This window comes from Gopherus flavomarginatus, chromosome 10 (assembly GCF_025201925.1).
Source record: "Gopherus flavomarginatus isolate rGopFla2 chromosome 10, rGopFla2.mat.asm, whole genome shotgun sequence".
Taxonomy (NCBI): Eukaryota; Metazoa; Chordata; order Testudines; family Testudinidae; genus Gopherus; species Gopherus flavomarginatus.
Genome location: NC_066626.1, coordinates 50,323,034 through 50,341,561, shown reverse-complemented (window position 1 = coordinate 50,341,561; position 18,528 = coordinate 50,323,034). Strand labels below are relative to the sequence as shown.

Sequence of the window (18,528 nt, the reverse complement as noted above, 5' to 3'; positions counted from 1 at the left end):
ACTCTACAGAGCCTGATAAACATATGATGGAGACAGAAGGATGATATTATGGAGATGATTTTGCCACAGTAAAATTAAGCAAAATTCACAGGTCAGGAAAATGTACAAAATGAGGGTATGGTCATAGCATGGCTGATACCAAAGCCTGAGTCCCGCCCATCCCAGGGCTCAAGCTGAAGAAGTCATGGAGATTTGTTAAAGTCTCTGTAACCAAATCATATCCTTAATTATCCTTAGGTCATTAAATCACTATGCCTCCAGCTGAATGAGTTCCAAAAGACTTAGTTGCTATGGACACTTCGTTTACAATGTAAACTTCCTTGATTTTATTTATGAATCAAAAACTACATTAGAAGAACATTAAGGTTGCAAAGTCGAGCATTCAAAAATTAGAAAATGCCAGAATTAAGTTTGTCTGTGCAAACTTCATTTGGTCTCCTTATGTATTCGCATTATATCAGTCTATGATTATATTGTCACAAACTGTTTCTTTCCATAGGATGTAAGTTTTTTGATGTAATTTTCCTAGTTTAAAAAAAAAATAGAAACTGAAAAAACAAATTTCATCATGTGATGACATACTCCCATGAATCACAGTCGAATAACTGATAGCAGTAGTAGGCTGTCTTTGTCTACATGGACCAGCAGTAGAGAGAAATGAGATACATACTTTGCAATGGGTTTCACAGATACTTGCTAACAGCAGATGAATGTTGAGACTGAGGAATTGTGCTTTCCATTCTAGGCTCTGAAAGACATGTGCTCTACAGGCTATAGATCTTTTGGCCCCCCTTCACCTCAAACCTGACCCCCTTCTGCCCCATCCCCTCCCACTTACTCTGTGTGCCAACCTGTCTCTTCCCCACTCCTGCCCCACAGATCTTTGGTCTAGTCCCTGTCTCATCACTTAACTAATCCCAGTCTACCAACCTAACTATTCACCCACCCACCCTCACCCCAGCTCCTCATACCAGTCTTCCTCTAGGGGCTCCCTGACTTCACTTTCCTTCCACCCCAGTTTCTCATTCTAATCTCTCTCCCCAGGCTTCTCATCTCAATTCTCCACTCTGGCTCTATGTCACAGTCTCCCTCTCATCCTGTCTCCCAATGCCCCCCAAAACTCCTTGCCTAGCCAGTCCAAGTTTCATTGCTGGGTTCCTTATCTCCATATACTCTCTCCATCCCCATCCCTTCTGGGGTCAGCTCTTACCTAACCCAAATGTAGAGGGGAGGGATCGCTCAGAGGCTTGAGCATTGGCCTGCTAAACCCAGGGTTGTGAGTTCAATCCTTGAGGGGGCCACCTAGGGATCTGCAGCAAAATCAGTACTTGGTTCTGCTAGTGAGGGCAGCGGGCTGGACTTGATGACCTTTCAGGGTCCCTTCCAGCTCTATAAGATAGGGATATTCCTCTTCCACACTGTCTAGGAACCAGCAATGGAACACTGAGAGCTCAGGAGAGACAACTGCGATCCACAGGGCCATAGCAGCCCACTGTAACTGGAAGCAGCAACTGCAACAAAAGTCCAGCTCCGACCCCTGAAATCCTAGGCTGCAGCATGCTCACTGCTGATGAAATTTTTATAGAATTTACCTGCCATGCACTAACAAGTCTCTGCTGAGCATATGCAAATTTATTTTTTTGAGATAACTTGGCCATATTTGGACAATTTTTCATGGGATCACCCATAGGCATATTCCTGAAACCAAATCAACCCTCCTGCCCAATTTCAAGTCATTGCTTCAAAGCATGGAGGTGCTAGAACAGTGGTTCTCAAAACTTTTGTACTGGTGACCCCTTTCACACAGCAAGTCTCTGAGTGCAACTCCCTGTATAAATTAAAAACACTTTTAAAATATATTTAACACCATTATAAATACTGGAGGCAAAGCACAGCTTGGAGTGGAGGTTGTAATAACCTTGCGACCCCCTAAGGGGTACCAACCCCCAGTTTGAGAATCCCTGTGCTAGAGTTTCTAAATGGAATGGTTATGAGAAATATTTTAACATGGGCAAAGTATTTTTCTTAATTGCATTTCTTGGAAATGGCTGAACCATTTTTGCTGAAACTTGGCATGGAAAATTTCAGCCTGAATGGTTAAAGTTTGGCAGAGTAATATAAAACTGAAAACAGGTTCTTATGACTGGAAATGTCAGACAACTTTAACTATATGGTGGCACTATCAGCTCTGTCCTACTGACCGTCCTAAATTCCTAGGTGCCAGTAATATAAAATGCTGACCAAGTCTGGCGTGTGCCAAAGATGGATTCAGGTAAAAGGAGAAAAGGTAAATGTTCTGGTCCTCATGGAACATGGAAAGAATCACTTGTCACATCCACTATCACTTTTCCTGGCACCTCAGTGATGAAGGATCGAGTAAGACAGGTATACTCCAAGTGTTCTATCCACAGAATGGAAAAATCCCAGTTTTCCAGGCCCTTACTTCCTTTAACTGATTGCAACATTTCTTGAGCTTGCTTCCCCATTGCAAATAGATCCATATTGAAAAAACTCCAAGTCTTGAAAACACAATGAAGAATCCTGGGGTTCAACAATCGCTATTGTAGGAGAAAATTCTGGTGACTGGGCCAGTCCACTTTGGTGCTGTTCTCCTGCTAGATGGGTAACACTGGTGGATGAAAAGCCCTTCTTTTTTTTTTTAACCCAGTAATTTTCATGCCACAGATGCACTTTTGATGCTCATTTTTCCTGCTCAAGATACAAAAACTCCTTTACTGGTTGATATAATGTACCATTCAGGCATAGAAGACATCATCAAGGATTCTTGATCTCAACTGGATGCAAAACCTGTTATCTCAGAACTATCCACAAATTGTACCAACTGGCCAAGGAATGCTACAGTCTAGGAGGCTGAACCCTAAGAGATTTGCGCTGTTTTGAGTTCCAATACCTGTAACACCTCTCTAAAGAGGTATTCGAAGTCCTATGAAGGGAAACGTCTTGGCTGTGCTGGTGGGGGAGGTGTCATCTGAAGCCCTTTTATACTACTTTTCATCAAGATTCACCAAAGCAAAGCAGAACTTGTCTAAACTCTTGGAAAACTGGAGAGAGAGAAGGGACTCTGAGGGAAACCATGGCACCAGCACACTTGATTGACCTGTCTACTGGGTGAAACAGCGCTTCTATTCTGCGCTAGTGATGTGAGAAGAATATACTCTTATTCCTTCCATCTTTTTTTCTAAGCTTGTCATCATATAGCTGCAATGAACAGGCAACTATGTTTGCAAAAAATGCAATTTTTCTGCACCTTGTTTGAGTATGAGACTATATTTTACTAGAAAACATGTCTGTGATGGTCAGTATCTTGCTGTCCAAAAACATGTGAAATCTATCACTGTGTTCTTTATATTATGTTAGATGACAATTAGTCTGGGAACAGAGGCTAGTTCTATTTGCATGGTAATGAAGCACTCTTTCAAAGAGGTGTCAGAAACAATCAGAGGGGCTAATGAAATGTTATGTGAACCTCTGCTGGTTGCCTTCTCTTCGATTAAACGCCTTTGCAGGGAAGCGAAGAAACCCTTTTTATTAAATGCAAATCAGTACTCAAGTAAAGACTAAAGATGTAAGAAAGTAACAGAAAACAATATAAGGAAAAATACCTATATTATATATATGTTATCCGAATCTGGAAATGCTGCATTTACAGATCAAAGGGAAGTGGATACCAAGGAGTGGAAAAGGAGACACCCAGCCAACTTGAGACAGGATACACACAGATTTCTAGAGACATGCTTAAACTGTAAATTGGACAGGCTGGGAGAAGTCCTAAAAGCTTTTAGGCTGAGAGAAACTTTATTTACAATCTATGCAACACTTTTATACTTTGCAATCCAAGTTGTGAGCCTATCGCAGATAAGAAAGAAGAGGTACTTTTATTGTAATTCTGGTTAGATAAAATAAAAAATAAGTAATTATGAATAAATTTTATTTTCTATCCTATGCTAAGTAAATGTGTGGCCTAATGTTCAGAAGTGATGTCAATGGGAGTTGTGAGCATAGAGCATTTTGGAACATCAAGCCACTGACTCTTATTTAAAGGGATACTATCAACTTAAATTATTTTAAAATTGGCTCATTTTGGAATAATTGGAATTCAAGGACATTGACATCTTCTTTGTGTTTCAGCCATAATGCTTGGGTTCACAAGCCCTCCCAGGATACATTGGTAAAAATCTGGCCCTTTGGGTTCAGAGTTTAATAAAAAAAGCAATAAAGTACACACTGGAATAAAAAATGAGGCATACAGGTGCAAGCTTAGGGAAACACAGGCCAGTGGTTTGAACACTTGGAATGGCAGTGGAACTGAATCTACTGTATAGAGGCTACTGCAGCCCAAAGACACAATCCTAATGCATCCTGCTGTTAGGAGAAGACAGAAAGATCCATGAAGCAGCAGATCTTCTGGCCGTGTCTTCCAATGCACTGTCACATACAGAGCTGCTCATAGAGCTCGGTTCCATGCCCACTATCCAGATGTCTCTTTGTATCACTGTTCGGCTGTTAAGGGGACCTCCACTATTGCAGAGACTGGGGTTGTATTTGCTCCATAAAGTGTCACAGACATTTGCAAACAAATAAGAAAAATCACTGCACTTGTCAAAATTTGGGTTTACCAACCTTGAAAGTGTGGCTCAGCTATGTGCCTGCATGTTTTAACAGCTCCCTTTGGGGTGCAGTGCTTGTAATATTTAAAAATGACATTCATATATATATATATTTTACGGTCAATTCCTGATGATTCTAAATATCTGGGTTAGAATAAATATATAGTTTTTTCTCTGCATCCTATAACCAATCCTTGTCACAGGTTCTGCCAAATCAGATTTCATTTTCTTATTTGTAGTTTGTAATAGTTCTCAATGGTGTCATTATAAATCTTAATACTTTCCACAGAGTGTGATGTGTACAGTGGGTCAGTCCTCCTGAAGACTATCGTCAGTCCCACAGCTTTCAAAATTCACATAATCCTATAGTCAGCATTATCTGATTAGTCTCAGCTGATGAGCACCATAGCACAGTTTTAGGCCATCTCTAACGTTTAATAAAATTTATACAGAAATTGATCTTATCTTTTGTTTTTCAGAAACAGTCTTCCATGGGAGAACGGTCTTTTATGGATACCTACTCTCAGAACAAGAGTTAACTGCTGAATTCTAGAATCCAATGAGGCAGTTCATGCAATAATGCCTCCTGTGATCTGACACATACTAGTACCTCATTGTAAAATATTTGTTGTGATCTTGTCTATTAGTGTGACACAGTGTACCTCAAAATAATACCCTGTATCCCTATCTTCACTACTTGTATATGGTTATGATCTATTTTTACAAAGCATATCTTGTGCGGTATCACTGGAAAAGTTATGGTCTTTTGAACATCACTGTCCTGAAAAATGTGTGTATCATCACTGTTATGAAGTCCTGAAAATTTGTTGTATGTTTGCTACTGAAACGTGAGTCTGGGCAATGTCCACAGACTGGCTCTCCAGTGGCAACAAATGGATGACCAACACCCAGCCAGGTGTAAAGCAACCATCACTGGCCATTCACTAGCAGGGGAGTTGTTAGCAAGAGATTTACAATTCACATGAAAGACAGTTGCTCGAGTACATAAACCATGGGACTGCCTGACCTCATGATGCAGCAAGGACTTTTCCAGTAAAAAGGGTCAAGATATTAAAAGGGGGAACATAGGTCCCTGACCACCTCTCCTTCCCCACCTATTCTGAAGGCAACAAGATTATCAGGAATAAAAAAAAAACATTTGGACTAGGGGGAGTGGTCCTAACTGGAAAAGCTTTCCAGTTAGCATAGACTGCTGTAGGCAATTGGGGAAGAGAAATCTTGTTACTTCACACTTGACTTAGCTTGATAAAGTTGAGGAATTAGACTGCAATTTTACCTTTTATTTCCTTTTATAACCAATTGTATACCACTTAAAAATATTTTTTGTGTTAATATACTTATTTTAATGTTTTCTCTAAGCCAGCGTGTTTTTGACTTAAGTTTGGGAATCTATTCTGGTTATAAAGGCTGGTGCATATTCATATCCTTTGACGGAATAACGAATTAATGAGCTTACTCTGATCAACGAGGCTTTGAGCAGCGTAAGACGCACATTTCTGGGGTGCCAGGCAAGGCTGGGGCTGAGGAATATGCAGGTAGCGCCTTATATGTAATTCAAGAGTGGCCATAGCGCTCTGTTAGTTGTCTGGGTGAGCCTTGCATGTTAGAGGCAGGGGTGAGTGGGCCAGGTGGCAGCTCACACTGCAAAGCGGGGCATAGGACACACCAGACTGGAGAGTTAAGGGGGCACAATGATTCAACAGTCCAAACTGTACCCTGGGGCATTTCACAATCAGTATATGTATGTAAGAACTTGCAGGGCTAGAATTGGAGACCATAGGGGTTCTGGGCTGCTGACGCCTCCGTGTTGCCATTAGAGGTAGGTGTACATAGAAGTACCCTGCAAAGCAAGGCCACTCCCAGCTCATTGACTCGCCCATACCAGTATATAAATTAAGAAGCCATGAGGGGGAGCTGTCTGAGCAACAACAAGTCTACCTACCTGCTTATTTCTGCGACAGACGCTGTTTGCGACAGACCCTAGACTTTGGCCTCTGACCCGGATCTGTCCTTGACTTTGCTATTGGATTGTTGTCTGTAATCTGGCACCCAACCCTGACTTCCTGGTATCCTGACCTGGCTCAACTCTGACCTGCTAGTCCCCAATCCTGACTTCCCGGCTTTCTGACCTTGCTTGCCCTGCTATTGCCCCCAGTTACAACTCAGCAGCTGACCGGGCACGCCAGACATCCACAGCCCAGGACTGATACTATGGTTCTTCCTCTGGGCAGACTTCTGCAATATAGTTCCCAACTTTATTGGCATAAATCTGTAGGACTGTATACCATGTGTCCTTCTGATTAATAGTTGTAAAAAGTATTTGTACCAAGGAAGCTTCTTCCCTACTAGAAAACTTTAAAAACTAATGTAACATCTATGGCTAAGGGAAAAAATCTAGCAAAAAGCACATTTTTATTTACATTTCTTTCAAATACAGTATTTTTCACCCCAAAAAATTCACAACTAAATCCAGGGTTGCTGGCCTCTACATGTTTCAAACACACACAGATTCCCTAGACTGACAGGAAAACAACAAAAAAACAGTTCACTGCTTATATTAGCCAGAATCACTGACTACAGTGTGTACATGTCAAGGCTGAATCACCACTATGTCTCTGAGTACAAAATCCCCGCAAGGATTTTAAAAATTAATACTGGCCAATCCAGGCTTGTATTAAACTCCCAAGGTTACAGCTTTTCTCTGACCTTGGCTTGGTAAATGCTGCCACCACGCAAATGCAAAATACCCCCTTGGACTCAGGAAGGAGCATTTGGGAATTCCTTCCTATGAGGTACCCTCAAGCCCTTTCATCCCCACTCCGTGGAAGAGCTGAAGAAGAAAACAAAAGGTACGTCTACAGTACGAAATTAATTCGAACTTATTCTATTTGAATTTTCAGAAGCGATTTTATACATTCAGTGTTGTGGCCCCCCCCACTAAAGCTCATGAATTTGGTGGAGTGCATCCACAGTACCGAGGCTAGCCTCAAATGTCAGAGTGGTGCACTGTAGGAAGCTATCCCACAGTTCCTGCAGTCCCCGTCGCCCACTGGAATTGTGGGTTAAGCTCCCAGTGCATCATGGGGCAAAAACATTCTCGCAGGTGTTTCTGGGTGTGTGCTGTCACTTGCTCCTCCCTCCATGAAAGCTACGGCACACACCATACTGCCAGCAGACAGTGCAATCACTGGTTTCCTGGTACTATGAATCCATCTCGCATGTCCTCTCGTCTTTCTATCTACTCTTCTATCTAACCATTTCCCGCCTTTTTTCGGCTACTGTGAACTGAGCAGCACAGCTTCCACCGCAAACTCTGCTCTCTCGTTCTTGCATTGCTAGCTAATTTTTCCATGTTGTCTGTCCTGGGCTCACATGCAAGCTACGGAAGGCAACAATTCGCTGTTATTCGGTCATCGTGACCTCAGCCGCACAGCTTCCACTGCTTTTTCTATGTTGTAGGTCCTGGGCTCCCATGGAAGCTACAGATGGCAACAATTCCCCGATTTCAGCCATCGTGACCTGAGCCGCACAGTTTCCGCCGCAAACTCTGCTCATGCTTCTGCCGCAAACTCTGCTCTCCCCGCTCTTGCAGCTCTAGCGAGCGTCCTGACTCTGTGAAAGCTACAGAAGGCAACCATTTACCACCTTTTATCGGCCATCTTGAACCGAACAGGCCTCCTACGTTTCACGCCCTTTTTCCAGGATTACTTGTGCAGATGCCATAGCGTGGCAATCATGAAGCCTGCTCAGGTCTCCGCTGCAGTTTTGACCATTGTAAATACCTCACACATTATCCTGCAGTACATGCAGTACCTGCAAAACTGGGCGAGGAAGCGACGACTGTGCAATTACTATACTGATGAAGACATGGACACAGATGTTCCTAGAAGCATGGCATGTGGCGATTGGGAGATCATGGTGGCATTGGACCAGGGTCATGCCGTGGAATGCCGATTCTGGGCCTGGGAAACAGGCACAGATTGGTGGGACCACATAGTGTTGCAGGTCTGGGATGAGTCCCAGTGGCTGCGAAACTTTTGTATGCACAGGGCCACTTTCATGGAACTTTGTGACTTGCTGTCCCCTGCCCTGAAATGCAAAGACACCAAAATGAGAGCAGCCCTCACAGCTGAGAAGCGAGTGGCCATAGCACTGTGGAAGCTTGCAATGCCCGACAGCTACCGGTCAGTTTGGAGTGGGCAAATCTACTGTGGGGGCTGCTGTGCTGCAAGTAGCCAATGCAATCATTGACCTATCAAGGGTAGTGACTTTGGGAAATGTGCAGACCATTGTGGATGGCTTTAATGCGCTGGGTTTCCCTAACTGTGGCGGGGCGATAGACGAAACACATCCCTATCTTGGCCCCAGCACACACACCACAAGGGGTACTTTTCCATGGTGCTGCAAGCACTGGTGGATCACAAGGGACGTTTCACCGACATTAACGTGAGATGGCCGGGAATGGTGCATGACGGTCGCATCTTCAGGAACTCTGGTCTGTCTGAACAGCTGCAGGAAGGGACTTATTTCCCAGACTAGAAAATTACTGTTGGGGACTTTGAAATGCCTATAGTTATCCTTGGGGACCCAGCCTACCCCTTAATGCCATGGCTCATGAAGCCGTACACAGGCACCCTGGACAGTGGTAAGGAACAGTTCAACTATAGGCTGAGCAAGAGCAGAATGGTAGTAGAATGTGCTTTTGGATGTTTGAAAGCGTGCTGGCGCAGTTTACTGACTCGGTTAGATCTCAGCACAACCAATATTCCAATTGTAATTACTGCTTGTTGTGTGCTCCACAATATCTGTGAGAGTAAGGGGGAGACATTTATGGTGGGGTGGGAGGTTGAGGCAACTCACCTGGCAGCCAATTTTGCACAGCCAGACAACATGGCCATTAGAACAGCGCAGCAGGGCATGCTGCACATCAAAGAAGCTCTGAAAGCCAGTTTCATGACTGGCCAAGGTACGGTATGACAGTTGTGTTTGCTTCTCTTGAAGTTACCTGCCCTCTCTATATATATGAAAGGCAATAAAGTCAAAAATTGTTTAAAAACATGTTCTTTATTATTTGCTATACAAACACTGAGAGAAATCTGAAGGTAGACCGAGGGGGAGGGGTATTGGGTTAGGGAGGTGGAGGAGGAGGGAAGGACAAGTCCAGAAACCAAATCAAAAGTTCGCATATGCCAACTTTCTGCTGCTTGGGCGATCCTCTGAGCTTAAGTGCGTTGGTACCCGTAGCCTCTCCCTGCCTGTTCTTGGGCATTTGGATGAGGAGGCTGTGAAACTTGGGGAGGAGGGAGGGTGGTTACACAGGGGCTCCAGCGGCAGACTGTGGTCGTGCTGTCTTTCCCGCATTAGATCCACCACACAGTAAAGCATGTCAGTTTGCTCCCCCATGAGCTTGAACATAGTGTCCTGCCTGCTCTCATCGTGCGCATCCATCCTCTCTTCGTGTTCCTGTAATCCTTTACTGGACTCCACAATTGTTTGCCTCCATGCATTCAGCTGGGCCTTATCGGTGCTGGAGGACTGCATGAGCTCAGCGAACATGTTATCTCAAGTTCGTTTTCTCCACCTTCTAATCTGGACCAGCCTCTGGGATGGAGTAGATAGGGGCCACGTTGAAACATTTGCACCTGCAGGAAGAGAAAAAGGGAGGGTAGTATTTTAAAAAATACATTTCAGAGAACAAAGGAGGCACTCTGGTGTGAGTAAGCCATCACACGCGGCCAGGGAATACAATTCAGCTTGCAGGGAGCTTAGGGGCATGTAGGGTTCTGCTTCTTCTACATTCATTTCAATACTTTCAAAACGCTGGCCCCCCTTTCCCATAGCAAGCAAGACCTGGTGGGTTTGCCACATAAAAGGAGGGCCTGTGGATGCTCTCGGACAATTGCTTTACACAATACCCACCCCACCCCCCGCACCCACTGAGTGGCTCTGATGAGGCTCTGAACAGGGACAAGCCCTTTAAACTAAATGGGAACAGCCCAGCACAGCTGGGTTTCCCCCCCACCCCACCCTCCACCTATGGCTCCGATCAGGCTCTCACTCACCAGAAGTACCTTCTCCAGGGTCATGGTCCAGAAGCCCTCCTTGGGGAGGCTATTGGCTCCAGCATTAAGAATAGCTCCTGGCTAGGAGGGAAAACAGATTCCCCACTTGCCACCTGTGCACTGTACTCCTCCTCCTCTTCATCCTCCCTCTGTGCATCTCCCCCGTGGCAGGTGTTCACGGACAGTGGTGGGGTAGTGGTGGCGTCACCCCCCATAACTGCATGCAGCTCACGGCAGAAGCGGAATGTATGGGGCTGTGACCCAGAGCGCCCATTCGCCTCCCTGGCTTTTTGGTATGCTTGCCTGAGCTTCATGATTTTTGTATGACACTACTCTGTGTCCCTGGAGTAGTCTCTTTCCATCCATGGCCCTGGAGACTTTAGCGTATGTATTTGCGCTCCTTTTTTTGGAATGTAGTTCTGCCACAGCAGACTCGTCTCCCCAACATGTGATGAGATCCAGTACCTCCCGTTCGGACCATGCTGGAGCTCGTCTGCGAATCCGGGACTGCGTGATCTCCTGTGATAGTGGACTGTGCTGATGGTCACCTATGCTGATGGTGACCAAACGGAAAATGAAATTCAAAAGTTCCCGGGGCTTTTCCTGCCCACTTGGCTAGTGCACTGGAGCTGAGAGTGTTGTCCAGAGCGGTCACAAGGGAATATTCTGGGATAGCTCCCAGAGGCCAATATCATCGAATTGCATCCACAATACCTTTAACCTGGGATTGAGATCTCGATTTAAGCGCGACTCCACTTGCGGAGCTGGAGTACAGAAATTAGATTAAAGAGCTCTTTAAATTGAAAAAAAAAACAGTTTGGTCACATGGACAGAATAGTTGTTTGGGTTTTTTTTTTAATTAATTTGGCTAATTCTGAAATAACAGACTAGTGTAGACCAGGTCAAAGGAAATTAGTTGTTGCTACCAGCTAATAAAACAACATGCACAAACCTCTTAGGACACCAAAAATTCAATCCTGTTCTTAAAAAAGGTAAAATATATTAAAAACAAAAAGAAACAATTACAAAAATTAAGCATCAAGATATTTCTCTTGAGATTCAGCTTAAAGGTGACAAGCAAAACAAAAGCATCTGGGGTTAGTCCAGAGGAGATCCACACGCCAAAATAAAGAAATAAACCTAATCAAGTTTATTTAAACATGCCCTGTTCAATGATTTCTTCTAGGTATGGAAGATTATTTTTTATACCTGGTTCAAGCCTTACACAGCATTCCTGCATATAGCATTGCTGCTTTGTAACGCCTTCTCCGGAGAACAACAGACAAAGAGAAAGTTTCTTTCCTAATTTAAAAAAGTTCTAGCCTTCCCATTGGCTCTTTTGGTTAGGTGCCCATTTTTAATTTTTTTTTTTAAAATGTGGGAGACTTTTTAACCCTTTGCAGAGTAGAGAACAGCTACCACAAGGGATTTTACAGCTAACTGGCCGGCTGGGTGTCCATCAAAAGGAGCTACCCACCACCGCCTTCATTTATCACAACTTGTATGTGTGTAAGGAAACTGAAATTACTTTCTTCCACCTCATAGATATCAGAGCTGAAAATTATGGAACAGGAAACTTAGTCCATTCCCTGAAAATGCATGATTGTTGTACATTTCTTGTCTTTAGGGATGGGAAAACTTCAAAAAAACAAGTATTTTGGATGAACAGAGTATCAATAGTATTTGGCCATGTACTGTATTTAACAGGAAAAAAAAATAGAGTGGCAGAATAACTGTAAACTTAAAGGAGAGTGTAGTAAGAGGAGGGCCTGAGATATAAACCTTGGTATCAGAGGCTCGGTATGAGGCCTAAGGCCTGAACTAAAGTAATGGTCAAGACTTTGCTAACATAAAGCAAAGTTGAGCTGTGAGCCAGAGGCAGGCCCTGCTCACAGAAGCTGGCAAGGAAAGGGCTGATGCTGCAAAAAGAGACATACCTAAAAGGTACTAGACACCAGATATCAGAACATTTGCATACTTGTACATTCCACATAGATAACAAGGAACAGGCTGACCCATCCCAATGACAGGGCCAAAAGGGTAATATGATGGATAGAGTTGTTTTGTTCGAACCAACATGTACAAGGTGAGAGGCGGCGCCTTGCTATGTAGTGGGGTTGCACCTTGCTACGTAGAAGTGTTGCACCTCAATGTCAGGAGTGATGTGTAACTTGTTTGTACCTGTGTATAAGAATGCATCCCTGTGGCGGTGTCTTTGTCTGGCCTAGAGGGCAGTGGAAAGTCCCGCCACTAACTGAGCTGGTCCATTGTCAGGGAGCACATAAGTACTAGCTGGCAGCACCTTGGACTTCTATGCCTGGGAGCTGGAGATTGTGCTTCTCTTCGACAGTAAACCTGGCCCGGGTGCCTTCGTAGCTTACTAGAGTCTGTGGTCATTGGGGGTTCTCTTGGGGTCTGCTGGGTCAGCTATCTTCACAGAGCTGGGGCAGCACACAGAAGGAACACACATAAGCAGCCGACTGATATCAGCATTGACTAGAACAGAGCACCACACCAGGAGCGTCTGACGACAGAGAGGGTATACCTACATGGAATTTCTGACCTTCTTCCACCCTAAAAGTTCCTAAATTCCTATCAAAGGTTACAATTTTACTTGCCTTTACATTCTTACCAATTTTTAAGTCGTTAGACAGACTGTGTTTTGTAAGACTCAGCAGCTCTTTGCCATCAATGTTATTCATCTTGAAAATCCCAACAAGGTCTTTTAAACCTTGTGCACAAAGCCAAACTGAGACCTCTTCCTCTGACCAGTTCTCAATAGACATCTTAGGTTCATCTTCCAGGCCACCTCCTTGGGAAACAAGTAGAGAACGGAAATTTCAGATAAGAAATAAGAAAAAACAGAACTGCTTTTGTGCACTGAAAGTTGCTCTTGGTATACTTTTGTAACATAGCTTTCATGAGCTAGAATGTTTATTTCCTGACTTATTTTTGTCTATACTAATTAGCAAATAATTTTTTGTTCCTATTGACAACTATGCTTGCAATTAACTTGTATTTTCTGTTTCTCGTATTATTTGTGTACAAGTATCATTGGCAAAGTCTGTGCTGCTCTGGGAATATTATTTGTCAGTTAAGTGCTGCCCAGAGAGTAAGAAAAAGGGATGCAAGAGAACACACTCCTTTTGTTTAAGTGTAAAATTTCGTTAAAGAAGGAGTGGTACATTTAAAAGATTTTTTTTCCTTCTTTCTTTTCCAACATACGGGACATTTCCCAATAGTAAATAACAATTTTAAGGAAGGTCAAATGTTGGGCCCATATTATTTAAGATTGCACAATGAGCACATACTAGGGTAAAGCAGTTTGTATAGCCTCTCTCAATAGGTTTACAACTATATTATACTGGAAGTACAAAAAGAGTGGGTTAAAAAAATGCATGCACTTACCTGCAAAATGTTGCTTTGGATCAAATTGCCAGATATTCACAGTTTTATCCATTGAACCTGTTGCAAGTAATGGAATATCTGGTGCAAAGGCACAAGTTGTAACATATCTAGAAACAAAAGCAATTTAATAATTGAAATTTAAAATCACACATTAAATACTTCCTTGGTTAATATAGGATTATGCTGAGTTCACACCTGGTATGCTGAGTTAAAGTGTGCAGGATGCTCCCAGTTTTCTGCAAACAAAAAGTATTGCATTTGTTAGGTCAAACAGAAATAATAATCACAGTTAATAATTATTATTTATATTGCAATTTTTAATTCAAAGCACTTTACAAAGGTCAGGAAGCATAATGATTTCAATTCTGAAGATGGTGTAACTGAGGCACAAAGAGGGTAAATAATGTGCCAAAAGTCACATAGCAAGTCAGCATCAGACCTGACAATAAAACTCAAATCTCCTGACTTGCAGCCCCATGTTCAATCCAACAGACCACACAGCTATCCCTCAATGTACCTGGCTGACAGAAATATAATATATTCAACTGACAGTTCCAAAATTCCATATGGCTGATTACTCATCTGGATAAAAAAAAATTTCTTCCAAAAGACTAGAATTAAGAACGTATCAGAGTGAACTGGTAACTGAATCTCAAATAGAATTCAGGTGCGACCTTTAAATAAAAACACAGGGCCCTGTAATATCACAAGGATTACGCAAGTGTTGTTTGCATATGTGGCCACTAGATGCTGCCGTTCACAAAAACAAATCTTAACAATTCCAATCCTTTAAATAATGTTTAAGAATTTCTCTTTAGTGTAGCACATGATTCCTTTGACAGACATGGTCAGAATTAAAAAAACAACAAGTTATTCTATCTGACCTGTCAACTTTCCTGTTTTCCCTCTCATACCTCTGAACTGTCCCTCATAAGGGATATGCCCCTTATGTTAGACTGAAATTTATCTCCATCTGATCCAGACCTATTGTTCTTTCACTGTTATTACTATAAAGTACATCAGAATTATTTCCCATAATGTTTAAACAAGAACCCAAGGTTACAAAAAATGTTCTGTCAAATAATTTCTCCCCTGTCATGTTCAGTATTAAACTTCATGCATTACTATTTTTTGTATCCCTCATTTTGTTATGGTCTCATATTTGGATGCAGAAGACTGAGGGGCTATTTTTCCATATGCTTCTTAACTATGTTTCCATAAACTCAGAAGATTCTGAGAACATGAAAGCAGCAAAATAGTCTCATGGTTGTGCCATTGGTATTGACCTTTATTCAGATCTCACAATTTAGCTGAGAATTATCTCCCAATTAACATTATAGGACTAAACAGAACAGTGGAACAAATAATTTATTTCCTGAAGTAGTCAGCAATCATGCTTTTTAAAAAATATATATATACATAAAGTGTAACTTAAAGAAAGCAATGAATGTTTTTAAACCTCACTACAAATCAATATTGACACTGATGAAGAAAAAGAAAATACAATCCATCCCAGCCTGGTTACCACAATTTATCCAATGAGGCCATGGTCAGTTGGGACATCTCCTTGCAGAGGTCTCATGAAGAAAATGCCAAGAGCTCTTCTCCTCACTAAGTATGGCTCAATTTTATACAGGCTATATGACTGGTTGGACACACCCTCTGACTCTGATTTGCTGGGAGACTGGAGATGCCTTCCTCATCACCTTCAGGCTGCTGTCACAGTAAGCATAGAGTCCAAAAAGTATTTCAGCAGCAGTCAACGCCCAGAGAAGGCCTGGCATGATCCAGCCCCAGAGGCACAGTGATTTGTCAACCATCACATAGGAAGTCTGTCTAAGAATGAGAACTCAAGATCTCCCAGTTCTGTGACCTCTACTCCGATATAACGCTGTCCTCGGGAGCCTAAACATCTTACCGCGTTATAGGTGAAACCGTGTTATATTGAACTTGCTTTGATCCACCGGAATGCGCAGCCCCACTCCCCTGGAGCACTGCTTCACTGCATTATATCCACTCTCGTGTTATATTGGGTCACATTATATCGGGGTAGAGGTGCACATACGTATACAGTAGCGTGATTCTCTTGTACAGTACCAAGATAAGAAAAGAATTAAGTGTAGAAAAAGGTGGCGAGAGAGTGTCTCTGTACTTTGATATGGACGAACTCCTTCCTTGCTCCTACTCCAAAAAAATACACACTAAAGATTTCAGGTCATATTTGCTACTCTTCTATCTTGAGAAGACAACATTTCAGGTGAAAGGATACAAACTAAAAAAAAATTCAGTAAAACAATCTTGAATTACGCAATACTTACAGTGTCATGTATCATGATGGATTTGTCCACAGATCTTTTAAAAAAACACATTAAATTAAATGATGGCATGGAAAGAGATGAGAAAACAAACTGTTATAATTAAAAACTATGGGACAAATCTTGTTTGTTTAGACTTTCCTTGTGGGACAAAAATTTTGACGTAGCAACCCTCTTCACTGAAATCTAGAGGTAGGGCTTGAACATCTATACAGCAGCCTGAAGTATAGCCTAGCAGGAAGAGTAGTGGCTGAAGCCCACAGCTCCTCTAATTCCAATAGGTTTTTGAGGCAGTGCATCTGTGTAGTACATAAATCCACTGGCCATGCTATCACCAGACCAGCGGCTCATTCACATTTGTCTCCTCAATGCTCCAATACAGGGAATAGCTGCAACGGTGGGCTCAACCATGTGTGGACACTGTGAAAACTGACGGAGTGAGCGCTCCTACGCAGGAGTACTGGAACAATTTTTGTAGTGGGGGTGCTGAGAGCCACTGAACCAAACTGTGATGGATGTATGATGTATATGATGGAAACCGCCTCAAGTCAGGAGGTGCAGAGGCACTCCCAGCATCCTTAGTTCCAGCACCTATGCTCCTATCCTCCAAGTATTTCTGCTTCAATTTGGACCTTGAATATCTGCAAAGCAGACTAGAGGAAGTGGCTCAATACAGAATGTAAAATACTTCATAGTTAAAATATCATTATTTTTAATAAGATAATCCAAATACAAAGAGTTACATGTTTATTTTCAGCAACTACAGTTCTTCCTGAAATATGTATGGAGTACAGACTGGATGCCAACCTCAAGAGATCAAAAATCATGAATCAGACCCTCAAAAGTCATGCAACTGGCCCAAAACCTGGCCCAAAAAAATTACAAGATTTTTTTTTTAAATCATATCAACTCCTATGTTTTAGTCTGTCTTCTGACTTTCCCCTCTATTCCACTGTCAATGTGTGTGTGATAATTTCAGGTTGAAAAGTCAGTCTTTAAGGCATACAAAAATGTCTGCCTGAAATATTTATAAGCACATCTATTTGCAATTTTAAACAATGTATTTTTGCATGGAACACTAGCATTTGTACATACAAACTGTGGATTTGTACATGTATCTACAAGTTTTATACGTATATAAAAAATTAGAGTTTTTGTGATGTGCCCATAAATATTAGGGATACATTTTTGGAAAAGTACATAAATCTGGCACCAGAAATAAACACTTTGCATGTGTCCCCCCTCCACCCCAAAGAGAGTGAATTCCTTTGGGTAGTTAAATGTTACACATCTTATTCCAACAGATTCTAGAACAATATTAAAATACGTACATCCCTTTCAAACTGTGTGTGCATGTGTAAGTATATAAATTTTACAAAGTCAATATTTTAAAACAGTGATTTTTTTTTAAAGTTCTAGGCCACTGTTTATATTATCTTCATGTAAAAATGTAGATAAGTGTCCAGAAAAGCTTTTCATACACCAAAGCTGAAACTGAGTTCTCCCCACTCCAACACTCTCATCCTATTCCTTAGTAATTTTTCAAGTAACTGAGAATTAACTTCAGTGCTCAAAAACAAAACCAACTCTATTTCCACTTCAGAAGGGGGAGATAAATGTTTACCTAAGCACAGCCATCTTCTGTAAAATTTAAACAACTAAAACAAAGTGAAACTGCTTACCCTGAGACTAGCATCTGCCCATCATAGGAAAATGCACAAGCGAGGACTGGGGCAGAGTGTCCATTCAATGTGCATTCATATTTTAATTCACAACCTACAAATACAATTAGCAAAAAGCAGAACATGATTTTTCTAAACTTGTTAACCAATCAATGTTTTGATTTATTACTTTCAAAGGACTGAAAACTTGGGAGCTTGATATAGTGTAATCAAGTGAGGCCAGATGTCAACAGCATAAAAGACAGCAGTGATTAGTGGGGCACAGGGACACCCCCCGACCACACCCTCTGTTCTTTGGCCAGGGCCCTTGTGCCATAGTGTGCAAGAAGAGCTGACACAGAAGCAAGTATTATGGCTCTACTCTGCTTAAAATTCCTGGATAAACTGGCTTTGTGGCTGTTTTGTGCCACCA

The 18,528-nt window shown here is 42.2% G+C and overlaps 1 protein-coding gene across 7 annotated transcripts in view; it reads right to left on the bottom strand.

Annotated features, from left to right (window-relative positions):
• The window catches only part of WDSUB1 (WD repeat, sterile alpha motif and U-box domain containing 1), a 58,278-nt gene that overhangs the window by 14,279 nt on the left and 25,471 nt on the right, over nucleotides 1–18,528 (bottom strand). For 5 of the 7 annotated variants that reach the window (XM_050969264.1, XM_050969263.1, XM_050969266.1 and 2 more), the window contains 5 exons: nucleotides 18,117–18,210; nucleotides 16,438–16,471; nucleotides 14,315–14,355; nucleotides 14,120–14,226; nucleotides 13,344–13,523 (listed from right to left, as the gene is read on the bottom strand). In XM_050969264.1, coding sequence (XP_050825221.1) covers nucleotides 13,344–13,523; nucleotides 14,120–14,226; nucleotides 14,315–14,355; nucleotides 16,438–16,471; nucleotides 18,117–18,210 — 456 coding nt within the window. Of the gene's footprint in view, nucleotides 1–9,694; nucleotides 11,505–11,552; nucleotides 13,236–13,343; nucleotides 13,524–14,119; nucleotides 14,227–14,314; nucleotides 14,356–16,437; nucleotides 16,472–18,116; nucleotides 18,211–18,528 lie in introns of those variants that run through there. The other 2 variants (XM_050969268.1, XM_050969269.1) reach the window with 2 other exon arrangements.